General features: G+C 39.0%; 2 protein-coding genes across 4 annotated transcripts in view; both read left to right on the top strand.

The window, feature by feature from the left end:
* LOC127682623 (guanylate-binding protein 4-like) overlaps window positions 1–12,089 on the top strand; it is a 60,816-nt gene extending 48,727 nt beyond the window's left edge. For 2 of the 3 annotated variants that reach the window (XM_052179103.1, XM_052179105.1), the window contains 9 exons: window positions 658–785; window positions 1,465–1,574; window positions 1,766–1,962; window positions 2,787–3,032; window positions 4,008–4,288; window positions 5,508–5,720; window positions 8,362–8,464; window positions 8,768–8,958; window positions 11,707–12,089. In XM_052179103.1, coding sequence (XP_052035063.1) covers window positions 658–785; window positions 1,465–1,574; window positions 1,766–1,962; window positions 2,787–3,032; window positions 4,008–4,288; window positions 5,508–5,720; window positions 8,362–8,464; window positions 8,768–8,946 — 1,457 coding nt within the window. In that variant the 3' untranslated portion in view covers window positions 8,947–8,958; window positions 11,707–12,089. Of the gene's footprint in view, window positions 1–657; window positions 786–1,464; window positions 1,575–1,765; window positions 1,963–2,786; window positions 3,033–4,007; window positions 4,289–5,507; window positions 5,721–8,361; window positions 8,465–8,767; window positions 8,959–11,292; window positions 11,347–11,706 lie in introns of those variants that run through there. The other variant, XM_052179104.1, reaches the window with a different exon arrangement.
* Window positions 1–20,631, top strand: part of LOC127682624 (guanylate-binding protein 4) — a 103,452-nt gene that overhangs the window by 4,299 nt on the left and 78,522 nt on the right. The window lies entirely within an intron of this gene.

Genomic DNA, 20,631 nt, shown 5'->3' with positions numbered 1-20,631 from the left:
CAATGATTCCCTTCATCATCTTGTGGAGTAAGCCTTGAACTCATCAGCCTTTGGTTGATGTTCCAGATCTAAACTCTAGCACCCACTCATGGAGTAATGGAGTAATGAGAGGGCACGGTGGTACAGCTCACAGTGGCATAGCTGGGCAAAGGGAACCAGCAGGTGTGAGCAAATACCTAGGGAGTGGCCAGGTAGGAATTACGCTCCTTATTGGAAAGAGGCAGGTAAAGAGCAAGTACTGACCCGTGGCAAGAGAAATATTGGATGGAGCTGCATTAAGAGAACTGTGAGCCGAGGTGAAGCACTAGGCCCTTGGCTAAGGCTCACCAGGGTCAATGCCGAGGGAACTCAAGGCCAGTTATGGGTCCATTCGCTCCTGTTTCTCAATTGCCTTTGGACATCTTTGGACTCAGATCAAAACATTCCAATTAATAGAGTCTACACTAATTCTATAACACAGTCTATTTTGAGGGGTTGCAAGAGTGAGACAAGAAGACATTACCAAGTCTTTCTTGAAAGCATCTGTTATTTACAGACTAAATTAATTGTCCTTGCTGAAATGACAACAACTCATTTCCTTGAAATAGCCTCAGGACTCTGCTAGCCCTGGTCTTCCTGCTGTGATGTGACCCTTTTCTGTTTTCCTCTTCCCTTTAGGCTTCTCCTTGGGCTCTAGGATGCAATCCAAAGCCAAGGGTATCTGGATGTGGTGTGTGCCCCATCCCACCAAGCCAACCCACACCCTGGTCCTTTTGGACACTGAAGGCCTTGGTGATGTAGAAAAGGTCAGGTAGTGTCTTCTCTAAGACAGTTACATCTTGCTCTAAAGTTGCCTTTCCTGCCATGTGCTTTTCTATGCCATTTTTGTTGTTTATAATTTTGGCTCTCTTCCTGGCAGAAATTGACATTGTGCTTGTTTTTATTTGTTTACAAGTTTACTTGATAATGCAAGAAGTCATTTATCTAAAGGCAACCACGTAGAAATTGTTAGCCACAAAACATGCCTCTGCATTTTGTCAGAGGCATAACAAAGAGCTACATTTAATGAAAAAGAGTTTGTGTCTATAATTGAGATAAATTTATAAAGGTGTAACTGCCCATTTTTCCATTGCCTACTATCGTCTAGGCACTTAGGAAATGCCTTATATACATTGAATATCTTGTCTTTTTATCAGTCAGTTCTGGGTACTAAACCTAGAACTTTGTGCACCTACTACTGAGCTATATCCTAACTCTGTCAGTTAATTTATTTGCTAGAGGAACAAATGGCCTGAGAGAGACAAGTGCAAGTATTAGGAGTGAGTACTGAATGTAGCATTATCTTCAAATTTTGTTATTTCTCTCAGATTCACTAATAGTTTATCTGAAAGAACAAACAATTGGATGGTTGGATGAATGAATGAATGAATAAATGAATGAACGATTATTAGACTCTTGATTCATTTGTCCCTATGTGCTCTCCAGGGTGACCCTAAGAATGACTCGTGGATCTTTGCCCTGGCCATGCTTCTGAGCAGCACCTTTGTCTACAACAGCATGAGCACCATCAACCACCAGGCCCTGGAGCAGCTGCAGTATCCTTCCAAGGACAAAATTGCCACATTTAGTTGAATGTAGGAAGAAGGCAACTCACTGCCAGTTCTCTTCTCTAAGTCAGTAAGCCTTGAATTAGAATAGGCCCAGGCCAAAGGGAACGATTTTTAGTAAGTGAGTCTACATGAGCCCTGGAAGATATTTTGTTTCATATCCTTAGCTACAATCCCAGCTATGTGACTGAATTAACAAAGCTAATTCAGGCAAAATCAAACCCCAGAGAGGATAAAGTGGAAGACTCTAGTGAGTTTGTAAGTTTCTTCCCAGACTTTATCTGGACTGTTCGAGACTTTGTTCTGGAGCTGAAGTTAGATGGTCAGCCCATCACAGAAGATGAGTACCTGGAGAATGCCCTGAAGCTGATCCCAGGTATCAGTGGGGAGGGAAGTTAGAATCAACTAAGCCCTGCTCAAAGATTGACATCTCTTGCTTGAGACAGCATTGAAACTCTTGTTAAAGGTGATGACAATTGACAAGTGGTCGTGATTTGAACAATCATTATTACCTGAAAGTGACCTGAGGCTAGTTTAACTGAGAACACGTGATGACAAATGATTAAAAACCCATTAATATTACAATAAATCAAAATACATGAAACTAGGGGAGAATTGCAATCAAAATGGTTAGTTCCTATGCCTTATTGACTTGTGACCTATTAATTCATTAATTCACTCGATTGACCTAATTTTAAAAATATTTTTTGATTGAGGATGTCTATATTGAGAATACTACTAGCTCAACTAGTTATTCTTTTCAGTGGATGTAGGCATATAAACTACTTAGCTCTTGGTGGGTGGGGGTGGGTGGATAGATTCATGTTCCTACTAATGAGAAATATTTCATTTTTCACCAAAATTTCACCCTCCAGCTTTATGCAGTGTGCTGGCATGTTAATATTATAAATTTATTACAGAAGTATATTTAGTAGGACAGATCAATACCTAGAATAAATATTTGTCTTTTATTCATTCATCTATAAGCAGTTAATTTATGTCACAGAGTCTCTCTGCAAGATAATGTCAAGTCCCCTATAATGACTAAGTTATGAAGTTTCCAGAAGCCCTGGGTGCAGACAATCAAAGAAAGGAACACTTACAAGCTTTATTGCAGCTACAGCCTTGAAAACATTCTTGGAAAATTGTCAATCACTTATTTTCCAGCTATATCTTCAATGAGTGCCTTTTCTTTTTCAGGAAACAATCCCAAAGTTCAAAAGTCCAACATGACCAGAGAATGTATCAGATATTTTTTTCCAGTACGGAAGTGCTTTGTCTTTGCCAGGCCTACAAGCAACAAAAGTTTATTATTCCAAATTGAAAATGTTCCAGAAAACCAGCTGGAATGTAGTTTCCAGATTGAGTTAGAAAAATTCTGTTCCTACATCTTCGCCAATGGCAAGACCAAGACTCTGAGAGGGGGAGTCATTGTCACAGGAAATCGTGAGTTTCTTTTGTCACAAGGACGTCTCTGTGGCTTAGAATACGTGATGAAGTGTTGATTCTTCTGTGGTCTTGAACATTTTCGTTTGTTCATGTAAAGGAATATGCAGATAAATGTGCACATTATGAATGCACGTTCCATACTTGAACTTTCTGTACATGAGTGTTTCTTGAGGTCTAGCACATCTCACACAACTAATACCATAAGACGACTGAACAGAAATCTGCAATTTCTTGGGGTCCCTGAAAGAGGGTCTCAGTGTGATTTTACAGATTATTTGTGAGCTGACACCAGTCAGAACACAGCAGGCCTAGAGACACATGCAATTGGAGAAACCAATTTAAGCATACTAAACCTGATAGACACTCTGCCTGAGTAACTGGGCTTCGACCCTGAAATGTGTCCATACATTAGTCCATGTTCTATTGTTTTTCAAATTTCTGATGGTGTTTTTTATTTCTTTCCTTCTGATGGAGTTTGAATTTTCATTTGGAATTTCATGTCACAAAAGGTGAAATGTATTTTCTCTTTCAAACTTTTACTTTATTTCTATGGTAGAGTTCCTGTCCCAAGAAATCTTGAAATGTCTTGTTTATAATCACTGATTGCTTTTAATGAATTGAGAACTACAAAGGAAAAAAAGTTGATTTTATTTAATAGATGCTTGGTTTTAAGAGGGCATGAAATGAGAACAGACGGTATGGGAGATGTAAGAGGGGCTGAAAACGTCAAGATAAATAGGATTTTGATGCTTTAAATAAATGCTAGGCCTAAAGCTTATAGCAACAATTAGTGCGAACAACCATTTTATTTTATTATTTTATATTATGTTTTATTTTATGTTATTTTATTTTATTTGTTTCATTTTGTTTCATTTTGTTTTGTTTTCTAGACAGGCTTTCTCTGTGTAGCTCTGGCTGTTCTGGAACTCATTCTATACACTAGGCTGTCTTGGAAACTTTCCGTCTTTTCAGGGCTGGGGACTTTGGTGCAGACCTATGTGGATGCCATCAACAGTGGGACTGTGTCATGTTTGGAGAAAGCAGTGATGACCCTGGCCCATCATGAGAACTCCACAGCTCTTCAGAAGGCAGCTGAGCACTACAGTGAGCAGATGGCCCAGCGAGTGAGGCTCCCCACAGACACGCTCCAGGAGCTGCTGGATGTGCATGCAGCCTGTGAGAAGGAAGCCATTGCTGTCTTCATGGAGCACTCCTTCAAAGATGAGAATCAGCAATTCCAGAAGAGGCTGGTGGTAATACATCTTAGCATTTGTCTTTCCTGATCCATACACTTTTGAGAGGTCCCCTAGACTTTAGTTTTCTTATCTCAAGATCTGCATCATTCTCATTAGAATTTTTATGGGTAACATGACTCATTGGACTAGAATTTGCCTTTTTTTCAAAACAATAGAATTTTATTTACTTTTATTGCTATGTAAGAAACTGTCATGTGCTAAATGTCTTGAAACTATGCAGTTTATTACCTCAAAGTTCACAATAGAGTTGGAGCAAGGGTGTGTGAGTTTCTGCTCAATGCATTACAAACAAACAAAAAATGTGGTGTCAAAATGGAATTAGTTCTGATCTGTAGGTCAAGGGGAAGTTTTTTCCACTTCTCTGCAAACAGAAGTACTGGGCTGGGCCCTTTTCTTGTCTCTAAATGTTCTGATTTCTGTTTCTGCCACAGCTGGAAGAAACGTAACATTTTGAAGGGTGACACTAGGTCACCCCATGCCATATGGTAACAGGATTACTATTATCAGTATGTATAATTAGAATCAGCATAGGATTACTATCCATAATGTTTATTAGCCCAGGCTGATAAAAGTGTTTTCACCTAAAAACAAATCTCAGGGGACAACCAAGACCCACCGGACCAAAGGTAGTTTCCCTGAGAGGTATTGGTTTCCATTTTTCTGAGTTTGAACGCTGAAGGACAAAATTCTCTTAGTTCATATTGAGGAGATTAATCAAGATTATAAGTTATGAACACACACACACACACAACCAAATAAAGAAACAAAACTTACCAATTCCAGCATCCTGGCACTCAAATAATTATTGAGAAAATTCAAGTCTTCAAAACTCTGATGAGTACACTTACCTGTGAGGAATTGGTTTGTTGGCCATACCTACCTCCATTCTCAGAGGAAATATCACTTCTAAACAAAAGCAAAAATTGCCTTTGTCTTGTTCATCACTGAAATATGTGCTTCTGAGTAAACTAAACTCATGTCCTCCAAGTCAATTTCACAGCTGCTGGGTATGAACCCCAGGAAGTTAACAGACTTTCTGAAATTACTCAGAATTGAGCCAACTGGGGCTAAAGCAAATCTCCTGATCTTCCTGATCTTCCTGATCTTCCTTCTGTCTCTGGCCACTCTGTGGCTGCCACACTAAGATCATCCAGTATGATAACAGTGTCACTTTCCTTCTGAGAGATTGTTTTGTCTTCCCCTATTCACCTGGCAGGCCACCATAGAGGAAAGGAAGGAAGAGTTCATGCGACAGAATGAAGCAGCATCTATCCATCACTGCCAGGCTGAACTGGAGAAGCTTTCAGAGTCCCTGAGGAAGAGCATCTCATGTGGAGCCTTCTCTGTTCCTGGGGGACACAGCCTCTACTTAGAAGCCAGGAAGAAGGTTGAGCTGGGCTATGAGCAAGTGCCCAGGAAGGGAGTAAAGGTGGGGAATGACAGAGGCAGTGGCTTACAGAGCTCAGCTGAATGCTGACTGCTAGGTACTGGTAGACCTAACCGAGCTGAAGATGAGTTCATAGGTAGCAGACATCGAGCATTTGGATCTAGTCTGAGGGTTTATTTCAGGTGACCTGGCTGGAGCACCAGTTTATATTTCCTGAGATAAATAAATGAACCAGCCGAGTTTTCTATTCTGATGCACTAGTCAAATGTAATGCCTCGATGGCCTCACATGGTAACTATGGCCACACCACCACTTCCTGGCAGATTTTTAAGGTCAGCCAATAGAATCTCAGAATTATGTCTTTTAAGGAATCTATGCTGTTGAGTACCATGAGTGTAACCGGTTTCCATTTCATTAAGACATCTCTAAAGATTCCTTTGTGTTCCTCAAACTCAACCCTAACTTTTGAGTTTTTCTTAATATGCATAGTCACAAGAGTGAGGTGACACCCCATTGTGGTTTGTTTTGTTATTTTACAAAGGATTAGTAATGCAGAGTACAAATACTTGCTAGTCATTTGAATGTCTTATTTTAAAAACTATCTTTGCAAGGTGATTTCATGCTATTTTAAGCATGCTAGTTTTCTCTGTTGTGTTGTATACATTCTTCATCTTCTTCAGATATTAATTCCTTAGCACTGTGCAGCTTGAGACATCTTCTCTCATTCTGTATATGCCCTTTCATCTTATGGACTCCTCCATTCGCTGTACAGAAAGCTATTGCTGCCTGTCCTCTCACCTCTCTATTTAATCACAAAGCCAATGCCCTGTGGCTTTTTTCCTACTTTTAAGTTTTTAGAGTGCCAAGTCTTAGGTTAATCCATTCTCAGTGTACACTTATGTAGTAAGTGTAATACAAGGATATAATTTTATTATGTCTTGGCTCTCAGTTCTCTGTTTTTGCTCCATGTCTATTTTTTGTGACATTACCATGTTGTTTTGACTACTGATTAATGGAACTACATATTTTATCTATCTATCTATCTATCTATCTGTCTGTCTGTCTGTCTGTCTGTCTGTCTATCTATCTATCTATCTATCTATCTATCATCTATCTGTCTGTCTATCTATTTACCTATCTACCATCTATCATCTATCTATCTATCTATCTATCTATCTATCTATCTATCTATCTATCTATCTATCCATGTATCTATCTATCTATCATCTATCTGTCTCTATCTATTTACCTATCTACCATCTATCATCTATCTATCTATCTATCTATCTATCTATCTATCTATCTATCTATCATCTATCAATCATCATGTATCATTTGTAATCTATTTCATATTAGCATATGTTCATATTAGTATATAGTATAATATTTCATATTAGTATAATAGTTAACTTTAAAAATGCTACCAATTGTGAAAATATGAATGAATCTAGAAGATATTATATTCACGGAAATAAGCCTTAGATAGAAAGACAAATATTACATGTCACGGCTCACATTTAGTGGCATGGAGGAGACAATAATAAACTAAGGCAAAGTAATATTAACTGCCTTATTAACTGTTCTATTGCTGTGAAGAGCTTCTATGACCAAGGTGAGTCTTAGAAAATAAAGTTTTTAACTGGGGGCTTCCTTACAGTTGTAGAGGATTTGTTCATAGTCATCATTATGGGAAGCAGATATGCATGACACTGGAACAGTAGCTGGGAGCTTTTCATCTTATGCACAGGCAGCAGGCAGAGCAAAGGACTGAGCCTAGTGCAGACTTTTGAAATCTCAAACCCACCAACAGTGACACACTATGTTTAACAAGGCCATACCTCCTATCCTTCCCAAAATGTTTCACCAACTGGGGACCAAGCATTTGAATATATGAGCCTATGAGGTCCAGTCTCATTTAAACCCCCACATTACCACAGAATACAATGGTGACTACTGTACCTGAGAATACAGAGGAAAGGGAGATAATGGTCAAGAGGTATGAACATAAAGTAACAAGACATATTAGTTTTGGTAATCAAATGGTGAGTATAAGTACAACAATTCATTATATACCTAAAAACTACAAAAGAGTACACCTAAGTGTTATTCCAATAAAAGGTAACTATTTGAAGTAAGTAATGTACAAATTTATTCTATTATATTAATTAACAGTATATAATCAAAAATTATGTTGTGTGGTTTAAACAAGTACAAGTTTCAGTTGTTAATAATAAGATAAAGGTGGATAAAAACCCTAAGAAAGTGGCCTAGAAACAAAAGTATTGGCCATCTGAATTACAAAGTAATATATTTGTAGATGCTATCTTAGCTCTAAAGTCTGGGACACCGGTGAAGGTAGGAGACAAAATATATCTAAACCTGGTAAACAGTGGAGGCTATATGTCATTGGAACTGCATGTAACTGTGGCAGTTGTAAGCTGGGGCAGCTGGAGAGCAGCATTTCTGGGAAGCAAGGCTGTGAAGCTAACAAGGAGGCTGAGGTAGAGGGATTTCATATCCAGGAAGAGCTTGCTTGACTTTTTGGTTATAACCATGGAATTAAACATTGTAGGGCAGTAATCAAAAGATTAGAAGTTTTATAGATCAATAAATACTAATACTACCTCATCAGAAGACTTTATCTTTACTGCCTAAATTATATTTTCTTGTCTTGTGTTCCCAGGCAAAAGAGGTTCTTAAGAGTTTCCTGCAGTCACAGGCTACTATGGAGGATGCTATCCTGCAGTCAGACAAAGCTCTTAGGGATGGAGAGTGGGCCGTAGCAGGTAGGGTAGAGGGTTCAGCTGTTAGAGGGGTGGGTACCTTCTGCAAAGCCCTCTGACTGATGCTTAGGAAGGTCCTGGCAGAGCAAGGCATTTCCTCTTGCCAGAGGTCATGAACTCTCCTATATGTGGAAACAATAAGGGTTTTGATATTGTATTTTATGTCCAGTCAATTAGTACCTATGCATTGGGTTATGGACCACACAGATGCTGGCCAGGCTAATGGGAGTACTCAGAGCTTTACTTATGAGCCCTAGCTGCATTATGATTGTGATTTCCTCCTTTTGTCAAACATCTGTGGAACAGCTGAGAGAAGAAAGAGGGAGGTGGCTGAGAAGACACAAGAGCTTCTGAGGCAGAGACAGAAGGAGCAAGAGCAAGTAATGGAGGCTCAGGAGAGAAAGTTCCAAGAACACATTGCTAAACTTCAGGAGACGTTGAAGACAGAAAGGGAGATGATGCTGAGGAAGCTGAAGATGCTGTAGCAGAAGCTGAAGGTGAGTGTAGATGGGGCTTGGCAGAGCTGGACAGGTGGTGCTGTGGCTCTGGGGAAGGGAAGTGTTAGTCTCAAGCCTGTAACTTCAACTGCAAATGATTTATCAAAGTTGACTGAGGTCTTACTGAAGCCTGTGAGCACACAGATCTCAGCATCTGCATAGAGTTAGATTCAAGTGTACAGAGAGTGGCCACAGGGTTCTGAACTACTATTTTGTGAAATTCTTAGAAGGTCTTCTTGAGCTACTTGACCCTTCCGACTTTTCTTTAGGATTCTAGGCTTAATCTTCAAAGAGACATGAGGTAGGTCCATCTAGTATGAATGTATTTGATTCAGTCCAGTATAAAACAGAGGAAGAGGATGGGGTTGGGAAATAATTTAAGTTAGTAAAGCTCTCATTGTGCACACGCAGGGAGCTAATTAGGATCTTCAGAACCCAGCTAAAAATATGGAAGAAGTGACATGTTCCAGTGACAACTGGAACTTTCTGAGAAGAGACAGGGGGACCCTTGGGGTTTTCTAGTCAGGCAGCCTAGTGGAATCAGCTAGCTCTTAAATTGAGTAGAGTTGTTATCTTCAAAACGATTCTGTAGAGTTACTCAGTTGTTAAGAACACTTACTATTCTTAGAGAGGACACAAGTTAGTTCCCATCAAGCACATAGCAATGTAAATTGTCCAAAACTAGAGTTTCAGGAGATTTGAAACCTTTCTTATCCATGATTAGCACACATGCACATAATACACACACACACACACACACACACACACACACACATGCAAGCAAATTACTCAAAGATGTAAAATAAAAATAAATATATTTTATAAAACATAAGGTGGAGGCAATTGAAGAAGATATAAAAAAATCAATCTCTAGACTCCATGGACATGTACAAACACATGGATGTACAACCATTTACACATGTGCTCACAAATGCACAAGGAAAGACAGAGTAATTAAATTGAGAAATAACATAATACAATACTTTTCTACAAATGGTGCGGTTCAACTGGAGGTCAGCATGCAGAAGAATGCAAATTGATCCATTCTTATCTCCTTGTACTAAGCTCAAGTCCAAGTGGATCAAGGACCTCCACATAAAACCAGACACACTGAAAATAATAGAATGAAACTGGGAAGAGCCTTGAGGACATGGGCACAGGGGAAATGTTCCTGAACAGAACACCAATAGTTTAACTTCTAAGATCAAGAGTTGACAAATGGGACCTCATAAAATTAGGAAGTGTCTGTAAGACAAAGGACACTGTCAAAAGGACAAAATGGCAACCAACAAATTGGGAAAAGATCTTAACCAACACTACATCTGACAGAGGGCTAATATATCCAAGATATACATAGAATTCAAGGAGGTAGACTCCAGATAGCTACATAACCTTATTAAAAATGGGGTACAGAGTTAAACAAATAATTTTCACCTGAGGAATATCAAATGGCTGAGGAACACCTAAAGAAGTGTTCAACAACCTTAGTCATCAAGGAAATGAAAATCAAAACAACCCTGAGATTTCACCTCACACCAGCCTGAATGGCTAAGTTCAAAAACTCAGGAGAAAACAGGTGCTGGCAAGGATATGGAGAAAGAGGAACACTCCTCCACTGCTGGTGGGGTTGCAAGCTGGTACAACCACTCTGGAAATCAGTCTGGTGGTTCCTCAGAAAACTGGGCATAAAACTACCAGAGGGCCCTGCTATACCACTCCTGGGCATATGCCCAGAGGATTCCCCAGCATGTAATAAGGGCACATGCTCCACTATGTTCATAGCAGCCCTATTTATAATAGCCAGAAGCTGGAAAGAACCCATATGTCCCTCAACAGTGGAATGGACACAGAAAATGTGGTATATTTACCCTATGGAATACTACTCAACTATTAAAAACAATGAATTCATGAAATTCTTAGGCAAGTGGGTGGAACTGGAGAACATCATCCTGAGTGATGTGACCCAATCACAAAAGAACACACATGGTATGCACTGACTGGCAAGTGGATATTAGCCCAGAAGCTTGGAATATCCAAGAAACAATTCACATATCAAATGATGCCAAAGAAGAAGGAAGGAGTGGCCCCTGGTCCTATAAAGGCTCAGTGTAGCAGTGTAGGGGAATACCAGGACAGGGAAGCAGGAAGGAGTTGATTGGGGAACAGGGGGAGGAAAGAGGGCTTATGGGACTTTCACAGAGGGGGCATCCTGGAAAGGGGAAATCATTTGAAATGTAAATAAAGAATATGTCCTATTTAAAAATAATAAAAAAAGAAAAAATACAATAAAATAAAGAATGCTGCAATCTCATAAATTGCTCTCTTTATCCCCAGGCCTTTTCCATCCATTCTATCCCATACTTGGATTTAATAACCCGTGTTTGCTATACAAGGTCAGCACTCCCATTATCTGTTAAATAATCAAAGAGATACCCCCTAATTGGAACTGAGAGTCAATTTTAATTCACCTGCTTTCTGCAATCTCTACCACAGGGCTTTTTTTTTTTTTTTTTTTTTTTTTTTTTTTTTTTTTGTATGTTGGAACAAATTTCTTCACTTTGTATGAGGAGGTGCTGAGGAATCCCCTCTATATATGTATAAAGCACGGGTATTTCTGTTGATACATGCAAATGTCTTGAAATATCAAAGACGCTCCTGAGTTGGTAGAGAAGTAGATAATGGTACTTAAAATAAAGTTACAAAATGCACAATTCTGCCTGCAAATAATGGCAGAGTTTTCTTTTACAGGTCCAAGAAGAACTACTTATGGAAGCATTCAGAAAGAAATCTGATATGTTAAAGAATGAAATGTCAACTGAAAGAAGAGATTCAAAAGAAAGAAAATCCTCACTCTTTGCTAATATCCTTGACAGTTGGCAACACATTTATTACGATTTTACCAGGAGCTGGTAAACTTTGTGGAGCAGGGCTGAAAGTCCTCAGCTCACTTATGAAGTAGTCTGAAGAATGTCTGGAAAGGAATTTATAAAAACCAGACTCCTATTATTTTGATACCAAACTCTGTGCCTTTATTTTAAAATATATGTGGTAGTTTATAACCATTGTTATGAAGAAGGTCAGAACTCCCAATTAATAGCTAAATAAAAAGATACTGCTTCGTTGGAGTTGAATTCTGTGTAAGTTTATTACCAGTTATATTCAAGGATAAAGATACAAACCAATGATTAAAGAGTATAAAGGTCTGGCGTCCATAAATCCCATCAAATTTCATTAACATAATCTATATAGTAAAGAGGGAAACCAGTCAGAATATAGTGAAATTGTTTCTAGAAAAGATGTAAGTAAATCAAACAGAAACATGGCCAAATGGAGATACATTGTTGATTGTATCCTAGTTGCACACTACAGATAATTTGTTACAAAGCGCTCTTGTAGAAAGTGAAAAGTAGATTTTCCTAGGACAAAGTATGAGAAAATTGTTTGATAATAAACACTGTGCAGATTAAAATTACAAACCATTTGTGCAGCTGTTCTTCTATGTAAAGGAAGTTGGTTTTGACAGGACCCTGGTGCATGGGAGTTGATTGAAGTGGCCAGTTAACTACCTTTTTCTTGGAAGAAAATGAGAAACCTGACCTTGTTCTGCAGCCCATGGAATCAGTTTGCAGGAGTGATGTGGAAGTGTGTGGGGCCTTTGGATAGGCAAGCCCTAGAGTGCTGTAGGAGCACTTAATGCACATCTAGTGTATGAGACCAAAATGTTGAGAAGTACACAGTACAGCATGGCCCGTGATTTTCAGAGGAAAAGAAGGACTTCATTAGGAACTGGGCTACAGGTCACTCCGGCTCCATTCTGGCCATAAGTCTAGCAGTGAGTTTTCAGTGTCCTGTGGCTGCTTGGGATGTGAATTTCCTTGGTGGAGGAAATATCGAGATACTGAAGCATTCCGACTTTGCAATGGTTGAGGCTGAGTGCTTTCATTAAAATATAGAGTGAGATAAAGGTGTTTTGTTGTTGTTTATTTGATGTTGTTTTAGTTTTTTACTTTCCAATAGTTTCTTCTTTTTTTTCATAGCTTTTAAAATTCACATTACATTCCTTGATGGCTATTTCTGGTTGTCAACTTGACTACACCTAGAATGAAGTACAATCCAGAAAACATCAAACATTCCATTAAATTGGAAGCTCAGACAACCTCCTGGTCATTTTTGGGCATCTAATGCTCTTAAACCAATAGGTCTGGTAATACACACCTTTAATCTGGGCCATACCTTCTGTTGGAGGCCTACCTAAGCATAGTGGAAGAAGGAAGACTCATTAGTCTTAGACTGTTTTCACTTACTTGTTAGCATATCTATTAGAACCTACTTTTTCTGCATTCCAGCTTATACAGAAGAGCAGCTGAAGCAATCAGCCTCATGGGTCTGAACAACTATTAGATGCTTGGACTTACCATTCACAGCTGCCCATTGTTGGATTAACTGTACTATAAACTGTAAAGCATTACAATAAATTACCTTGATAGTTTCATAAGTTCTGTGACTCTAGAGATCCAGATTAATACACATTCCAATTGCAGCCCACCCTCCTACTCTCTTCCCAATCCTGCCTTTCTAAATCCCTCCCTCTGAGAATGGGAAGCCTCCCTTTGGTATCACCCCAAATTGGGACATCTAGTCCCACTATTTTTATGATCCTCTCCCACTGAGGTCCAACCATGCAGTCCAGGTAGGGGAAGGGGAATCCAATGGCACACTACATTACTATTGGTCCCCTCTCCTATTGTTAGGGAACCACATGAAGACTAAGCCACATATCTGCTACAAATGTGAGTAGGGGGACTAGGTCCTGCCTCTACATGTTATTCTGTTAGTTCAGTCTCTATGAATCCCAATGGGCTCAGGTGAGGTGATTTTGTAGATTTTTTTGGTGTCCTTGACACCCGAAGCTCACTCAATTCTATACCCTACTCTTCCACAGGACTGCCCAGCATCCATTGGATGTTTAGCTGTGGATCTCTGCACTATTTTCAGCTGATGCTGGATGAAGCCTCATAGGAGAGAGTTGTGCCAGGCTCCTGTCTGCAGCATAGTAGAGTTTCATTAATAGTATTAGGTGTTGGTTCTCTTCCATGGATAGATCTTAGTCAGGCCAGTCACTGGTTGATTGTTCCCATATGATCTGCACCATTTTTATCCCTGCACATATTGTAGGCAGGACAAATTTTAGGTTAAAGGATCTGTGTGTGGGTTGATGTTCCCTCCTTCAACTGGAAGTCCTGCCTAGTTGCACAAGGTGGTTACTTCATTCTCTATATCCCCTGCTTGTAGGAACCTCAGCCGGGATCACCACCATAGATTCTCATTGCCTCTCTCACCCTAGGTCTCCAGATGGTCCCAAAGATGCCTACCACTGGTTTCCAGTCTCAGTCCCACTTCTCTTTAGCCCTACTCCCCACAAACATAATAAAATCCTCATATCCATCCTCACCTCCTCTTCTATCCAGTTCCCTTTCTCCATCCACCTCTGATGACTGTTTTGTTTTCCCTACTGAATGAGATTAATGCATCCTCCCTTGAGCCCTCCTTATGCCCCAGTTTCCTTGAATCTGTCGATTGTATCACGGTTATCCTGCAATTTATGGGTAATGTTCATGTATATGTGAGTACATACTATATGTGTCCTTCTTCCTCTGGATTACCTCACTCAGGATGATAGTCTCAAGTTCTATCCACTTGTCTACAAGTTTCATTGTGTCATTTTTAATAGCTGCATAGTATTTCATTGTATAGATGTATCACATCTTTGCAATTCATTCTTCAGTTGAGGGACATGTAGGTTGTTTCTACTTTCTGGCCATTACATAAATAAAGTTGCTATGAACAGAGTTGAGCAAGTATCCCTTTCTTTTGGATATATGCCTAGAAGTAGTATAGCATAATCTCTAGGCAAAATTATTCCCAATTTTCTGTGAAATTGTCAAATTGATTTCCAAAGTGGTTATATAAGTTTGCACTCCCACCAGCAATAGGAGAGTTCCCCTTGCTCTACATCCTCACCAGCCTATGCTGTCCCTTGAGATTTTGTCATAGCCATTCTGGTTGGTGTAAGATGGAATCTCAGAGCATTTGTCCCCTGTGCCAATGAGTTCATGGCAGTTCCCCAATTGCTCTCCTATTTGATTTAGTGTTTTTGGTTTAATGTGGAGGTCTATGACCTATGTGGACTTGAGTTTCTTGCATGGTGATAGATATGGGTCTATTTTCATTCTTCTCCATGCAGGCGTCCAGTTAGGCCAGCATCATTTATTGAAAATAATTTCATTTTTTCATGTACAGTTTTGGCTTCTTTGTCAAATATCACTTGTCCATATGTATATGGGTCTATTTCTGGGTTTTTGACTCTATTCCTTTGATCAACAAGTCTAGTTTTATGCTGATACTTCTCTGCCAGGAAGCATTTGTAACCCTGAGAAGACTACAAAGGAGACTACTCCAATGTAATCACATTATAGACTCAAGTTTGGGCCTACTCACCACTGACCCACAGGATGGATGGTTTGATGAAGCGGCCCTGAACTCTCTTTGGGACAAGGTTTTATAGAAAATGGAAGCAAGTGAGAGGGATGCCCATTTTGGCAAGCATCTAATTGAATGACTATTGTAAGATAATAGGTGGGTGCTCAGAAGCAAGACTATATACAATCACAGTCTAAAAGTACATTTGAAACAATCAGACTAATTTTTGATTACCTTTTGTCAGGAAGTAGCTAGGGTGTAGCTTTGGCCAGGGACAAGGCATTGGGTCTTTCCTGGTACTTAGGTATGGCTTGGGTCCAGCTTGAGGCCAAGTTCTCAGGTTTCTTCTTCTTCTTCTTCTTCTTCTTCTTCTTCTTCTTCTTCTTCTTCTTCTTCTTCTTCTTCTTCTTCTTCTTCTTCTTCTTCTTCTCTTTTCTTTTAAGATACAGGCTAGTCTCAAGGTGGAGTAGATTCGGACTCTCAAACAGCATCTAGCTTTTAGTTACTATTGTTCTGTTGGATATTTTGTCGGAATATCAGGAGACATGACTGATGAGTTATGTGGGAGCTGCTTCCCAGGCCAGCCTCCTAAACATGCTTATCAGCTGTAGGAATATGAAGCCATGGATAGTGGGTATAGTGGCTTGAAATGAGAGCTGTTAGTGTTTTAGGAAGAGAAGACAGTGAAAGAAAACAAAACCATAACAGTTTGATGCACAGCAACATCAATCTCCACCGAGTTTAAAACTTAGTCACCAGTTGTCACCTGCTGAGTGTGGTTTGTGGCCAAAAGAGCTTCTCACACTTTTGAAAATTGATGAAGAAAATTATTTGATGGCATGACAGATGAATTTTGATAACTTCTTTGTAATTTTGAAGGGAGATAAATTTACTATTCGTGCAAGTATTACCTGGTCTATTTTCTCAGAGTTTGTCTACAGCATGTCCTCCAAGTACTGACTTTCACTTGGTGTGTTGAATTTCAGTACTGTGTTAACCATGCATGTATGAATATATGTATATACATGTGCGTGTTTGTGTGTGCACATATACCCAAAGAAACTAGAAGAAGGCTTTAGATGTCCTGGAGCCGACAGACCACATGAGTATGTGTTGTCTGACATGGATGCTGGAGATGAACTCCCAAATTCTTGAAAAGTAACAAATTTCTTAGACTCTGAGCCATTGGCCAGCTGTGGAACACTGGGTTTTTGTTTGTTTGGGTTTTTGTTGGTGTGTTTGTTTTGTCTCATCATTCAGTTTGTGTCTTTTAATTTGCAGACCAAGGACCTTTGCATTAAGGTCATAGGTTTTGCTATTATTCATGATTCTATTTGCTGTTCCAGTTCTTTGAAAGCTCTTTTGTCCACTCAATAGTCAGTTTTATCATTATCTCTAAATGTTAGTAATATCCTGACAGCTCATCGAATGCTATAGGTAATATTTAGCCTACAAACTTATCAAGGGACCCTAAACCTACAAGAAATAGCTTCACTATTTTATCAGGTGAACCAGCCAGTAAGGCCATTCTCTTTCAACCACAATTGCTATAGCAAAGTAAGGGATTTGGAAAATCCTTTTCTCTTTACCAGGTTTACCTCAGTCACATTAGAAGTTCAAACTTTCCTGGCCTATGTGTCCTTTAAATAGAGTCACAGACTTCTCAGAAAATCAATTTATGACTTAATATCCCATGTCTCTCAAGTTTTCAACATCATTTAAATGTATGCCCCTGCAGATCACAAGTCTTGCCAGCATCTGTAAGTGTTACCATCTAACTACGAGTTAATGTGCTGGAAGAAATATCTCCTGCTTATCTCTCAGGTACTTTGAGGCATTGTTTGTTTTGGTTTATCCCACACTCACACATTGCATGTCATAGGTCAGTAGAAGGCCAGCCTAATTAGTCATTTATGTTATGTGTTCACAGCCATTCCGTGGAAAAGAGAGCATTAATGTAGAGTCACCCTTTTTTATTTCTAAGTAAAGTCTTAACATCCTATTCTAAAGCTGTTGGTGTGTTGATAAAGTATTTTTGGATAGAATCATGAAAGTATTTTGAAAAGAATGTCTTATGAACTTGATGAAACATTTGTTCCTTGTTTCAATCAGCTATCAAATTGGTCATGACAGAGTATTGATACTTGCCCTATTACATGGCAAGCCTTTTAGGCAAAATTGATAATTGATATCCAAAGAGAAGTTGTTAAAATTTGCTTCCATGAATGCTTGTATATTTCCTATAAATTTATACATGCATCCCCAAGGATTGTGAGCATTTTATTTTTAGTAGTCCCTCTATTAATTTTATAGAACCTGCCTATCACTACCATTGGGTAGTGTTGCCCTGATGAATGGCTAATAGCCCCACTATGTGTCAAGTGTATGTTTAAACAGCTCTACAACCTTTAAGGAAAAAGTATTCTCAGATGTATATAATTCATTACATGGATGATATTCTTTTGACAGCTAGAGAGGAGCCGGTACTTCTTGTAGCTTATGCTGATCTTCAATATGACTTAAGGCAAGCTGGATTGATTATTGCACCTGAAAAGGTGCAAAAAGAATATCCATATCAATATTTAGGCCACGAACTCTTACAAAAAGAATTCATCCACAAAAATTGCAAATTAAATTGGATACCCTAAAAACATTGAATGATTTCTAGAAATTATTAGGAGTTTTAAATTGGTTACAGACGTCATTGAGGCTTAGTACAGGACAGTAAAAGCTGCTTTTTGATATACTAAAGGGAGATGCTTTACCCAACTCTCCTAGGAAATTAACAAAAGAAGCTAGGGAATGCTTAGGATTAGTACAAAGAGTCCTTGAAGAAGCTCTTCTAAATTATACAGATTATTCTAAAAAATTATTGTTTTTGGTTTTTGCCTCTAAACTTTCTACCACAGTGTTTTTTGGCAGGATGGACCCATATTATGGGTACATTTCCAAGCTTCACCTTCCAAAATTGTATTGTCTTATCCATAGGCAGTGGTATCTTTACTGTTTAAAGCATATAAAACAAGCTTGCAAACATTTGGCAAGGAACCTGATGTTATGATTATACCCTATAATAAGGAACAGCTTCAAATTTTATCCCAAGGTTTTTCTGATTGGGTCTTCATTAGATGTGTTACCGATTCTTATTTTAATAATCATTGTCCAGTTAATAAGTGTGTCAATTTTTAAAAAAACTCATCCAGTAGTCTTTCTAAAGATTGTTTTCTCTTACACTTTGGATGGTGCTCAAATGGTTTTCGCTGATGGATCATCCAATGGGAGACCTTCTGTTATTTTCTGGAATGAAGTGAAAGTTATAAAAATTCCTAACTGTTCTGTACAATTAGAAGAATTAAAGGCAGTTCAATTAGGCTTGAGTTTATTCCCTAATAAAGTCTGTAATATCTATATGGATAATATGTATGTTTCCCAAATTATAGAACCATTAGAAACTGCAGCTTATGTAGCACCTGTTTCCTCTATTTATTATTGCCTGTTGGGGATACAAGCTCTTCTATAGCAGTGCAAACAACCAGTATTTGTGGGCCATATATGAGAACATTCATTATTACTTTGTTCCCTGGCACAGGGCAATCATAAATCTGATGTATATACCCAACCTCCATTGGTTGCATTGAATTTGGCCACCAATTATGATAAAGCCTTGACTATGCATTATAAATTTCATCTTAATGCAAATTCTTTGAAGTTTCATTGTGATATTACCAGAGAACAAGCTGGTGCAAATTATTCAATGCCCTCAATGTGCTCAATTTATTTCATCCCCCAAGTTGGGAGTGAATTCCCGAGGTCTTAAAGCAAATGATATTTGGCAAATGGATGTGAATCATGTCTCATCATTTGGGAAGCTACTGCTTGTTCAGGTATCTATAGATATCTTTTCTGGTATGATTTTTGCATCTGCACATAGTAGTGAAAAGGTAAAAGATGTAAATAAATAATTGTTTACAAGCTTTTGCTTGCATGGGAGTCCCAAATCAGTTAAAAAACTGATAACGTCCAGTATATACCAGCGGATCCTTTGAAAAATATTTTGCGGAATTACATATTATCATAAAACAGGGATTCCATATAATATAAATATATTTATATGCCTTGAGGGCATATAAGCATCCTGAAAAACATCCTGCAAAGCATCCTGTGGCTTAATTTGATTCTTGTTTTCCTGCCCAGTGTGGTAGGGACCTCCCTGGTACCTAACCTATGATTGATTGTTTTTTTTCCTGTTGTTTTCCCTGGCCTCTATTATATATTGCTAATCCCTCAGTAAAGCTTTGGTATTCTCCTTACAGAATGACCCGTGTCTTTGTCTTCTGTTAATTCCCCAGGCCTATGCTCAATACTTGGTACTGTGGCAGCTCAGGTGCTGTCATTGGGTTACCTCACAGAGAATGATATTTTCTAGTTCTATCCATTTGCCTAAGAATTTCATGACTTCATTGATTTTAATAGCTGAGTAGTATTCCATTGTGTAAATGTAACACATTTCCTGTATCCATTCCTCTGTTGAAAGACATCTGGGTTCTTTCCACTGAAAGGATAGAAAATACAGCCTAACACTAATGACCCCAAGAAATCAGGAGTTTAAAATGCTATCTCACTTTGTTAGAAACTAGGTGAAAGGTCACATTCCAGAGCCCACCCTTTGTTTAGACCTAACAGAAAGGCCTTGAATAGGTGATCCTGGCCCCATAGGGTAACTGGAAACGGGCTAAGCTTATCTTCTGTAAACTGATGCCATTACCCCTAAGCAGGAGTTCACGCAGCTGTAGGCATTATAGGAAACTAATTGGTCCGCTTCGATAATTTAAACTGATTGGCCTAGAAACTATGGAGTGGTACAAATCAATTGGCTCCCATTTCGCGGGCTCTCCATGCTAAGAAATGATTGGTTTGTGATTCGCGGGCTCTGCTGTAAACGTATAAAAGCTGTCGCAATTCGGCACTTGGGGTCCATAGTCCTCTAGTGGTGCACGGCTATGGAACCCAGAATTCTGGAATAAAGAAATCATCATGCTATTGCATCAAGACAGTTTCTCACGAGTGATTTGGGTGTCACCTTCCGGGGTGTGGGGTGCTGGGGCACCCTCGGTTTTTGGGGTCTTACACCACCTTCTGGCTATTATAAATAAGGCTACTATAAACATAAGGCAAAGGACATTGTCAACAGGA

Source organism: Apodemus sylvaticus, chromosome 4 (assembly GCF_947179515.1).
Source record: "Apodemus sylvaticus chromosome 4, mApoSyl1.1, whole genome shotgun sequence".
Lineage (NCBI taxonomy): Eukaryota > Metazoa > Chordata > Mammalia > Rodentia > Muridae > Apodemus > Apodemus sylvaticus.
Note: the sequence above shows the minus strand (reverse complement) of the source record. Positions and strands in the feature narration are given on the sequence as shown.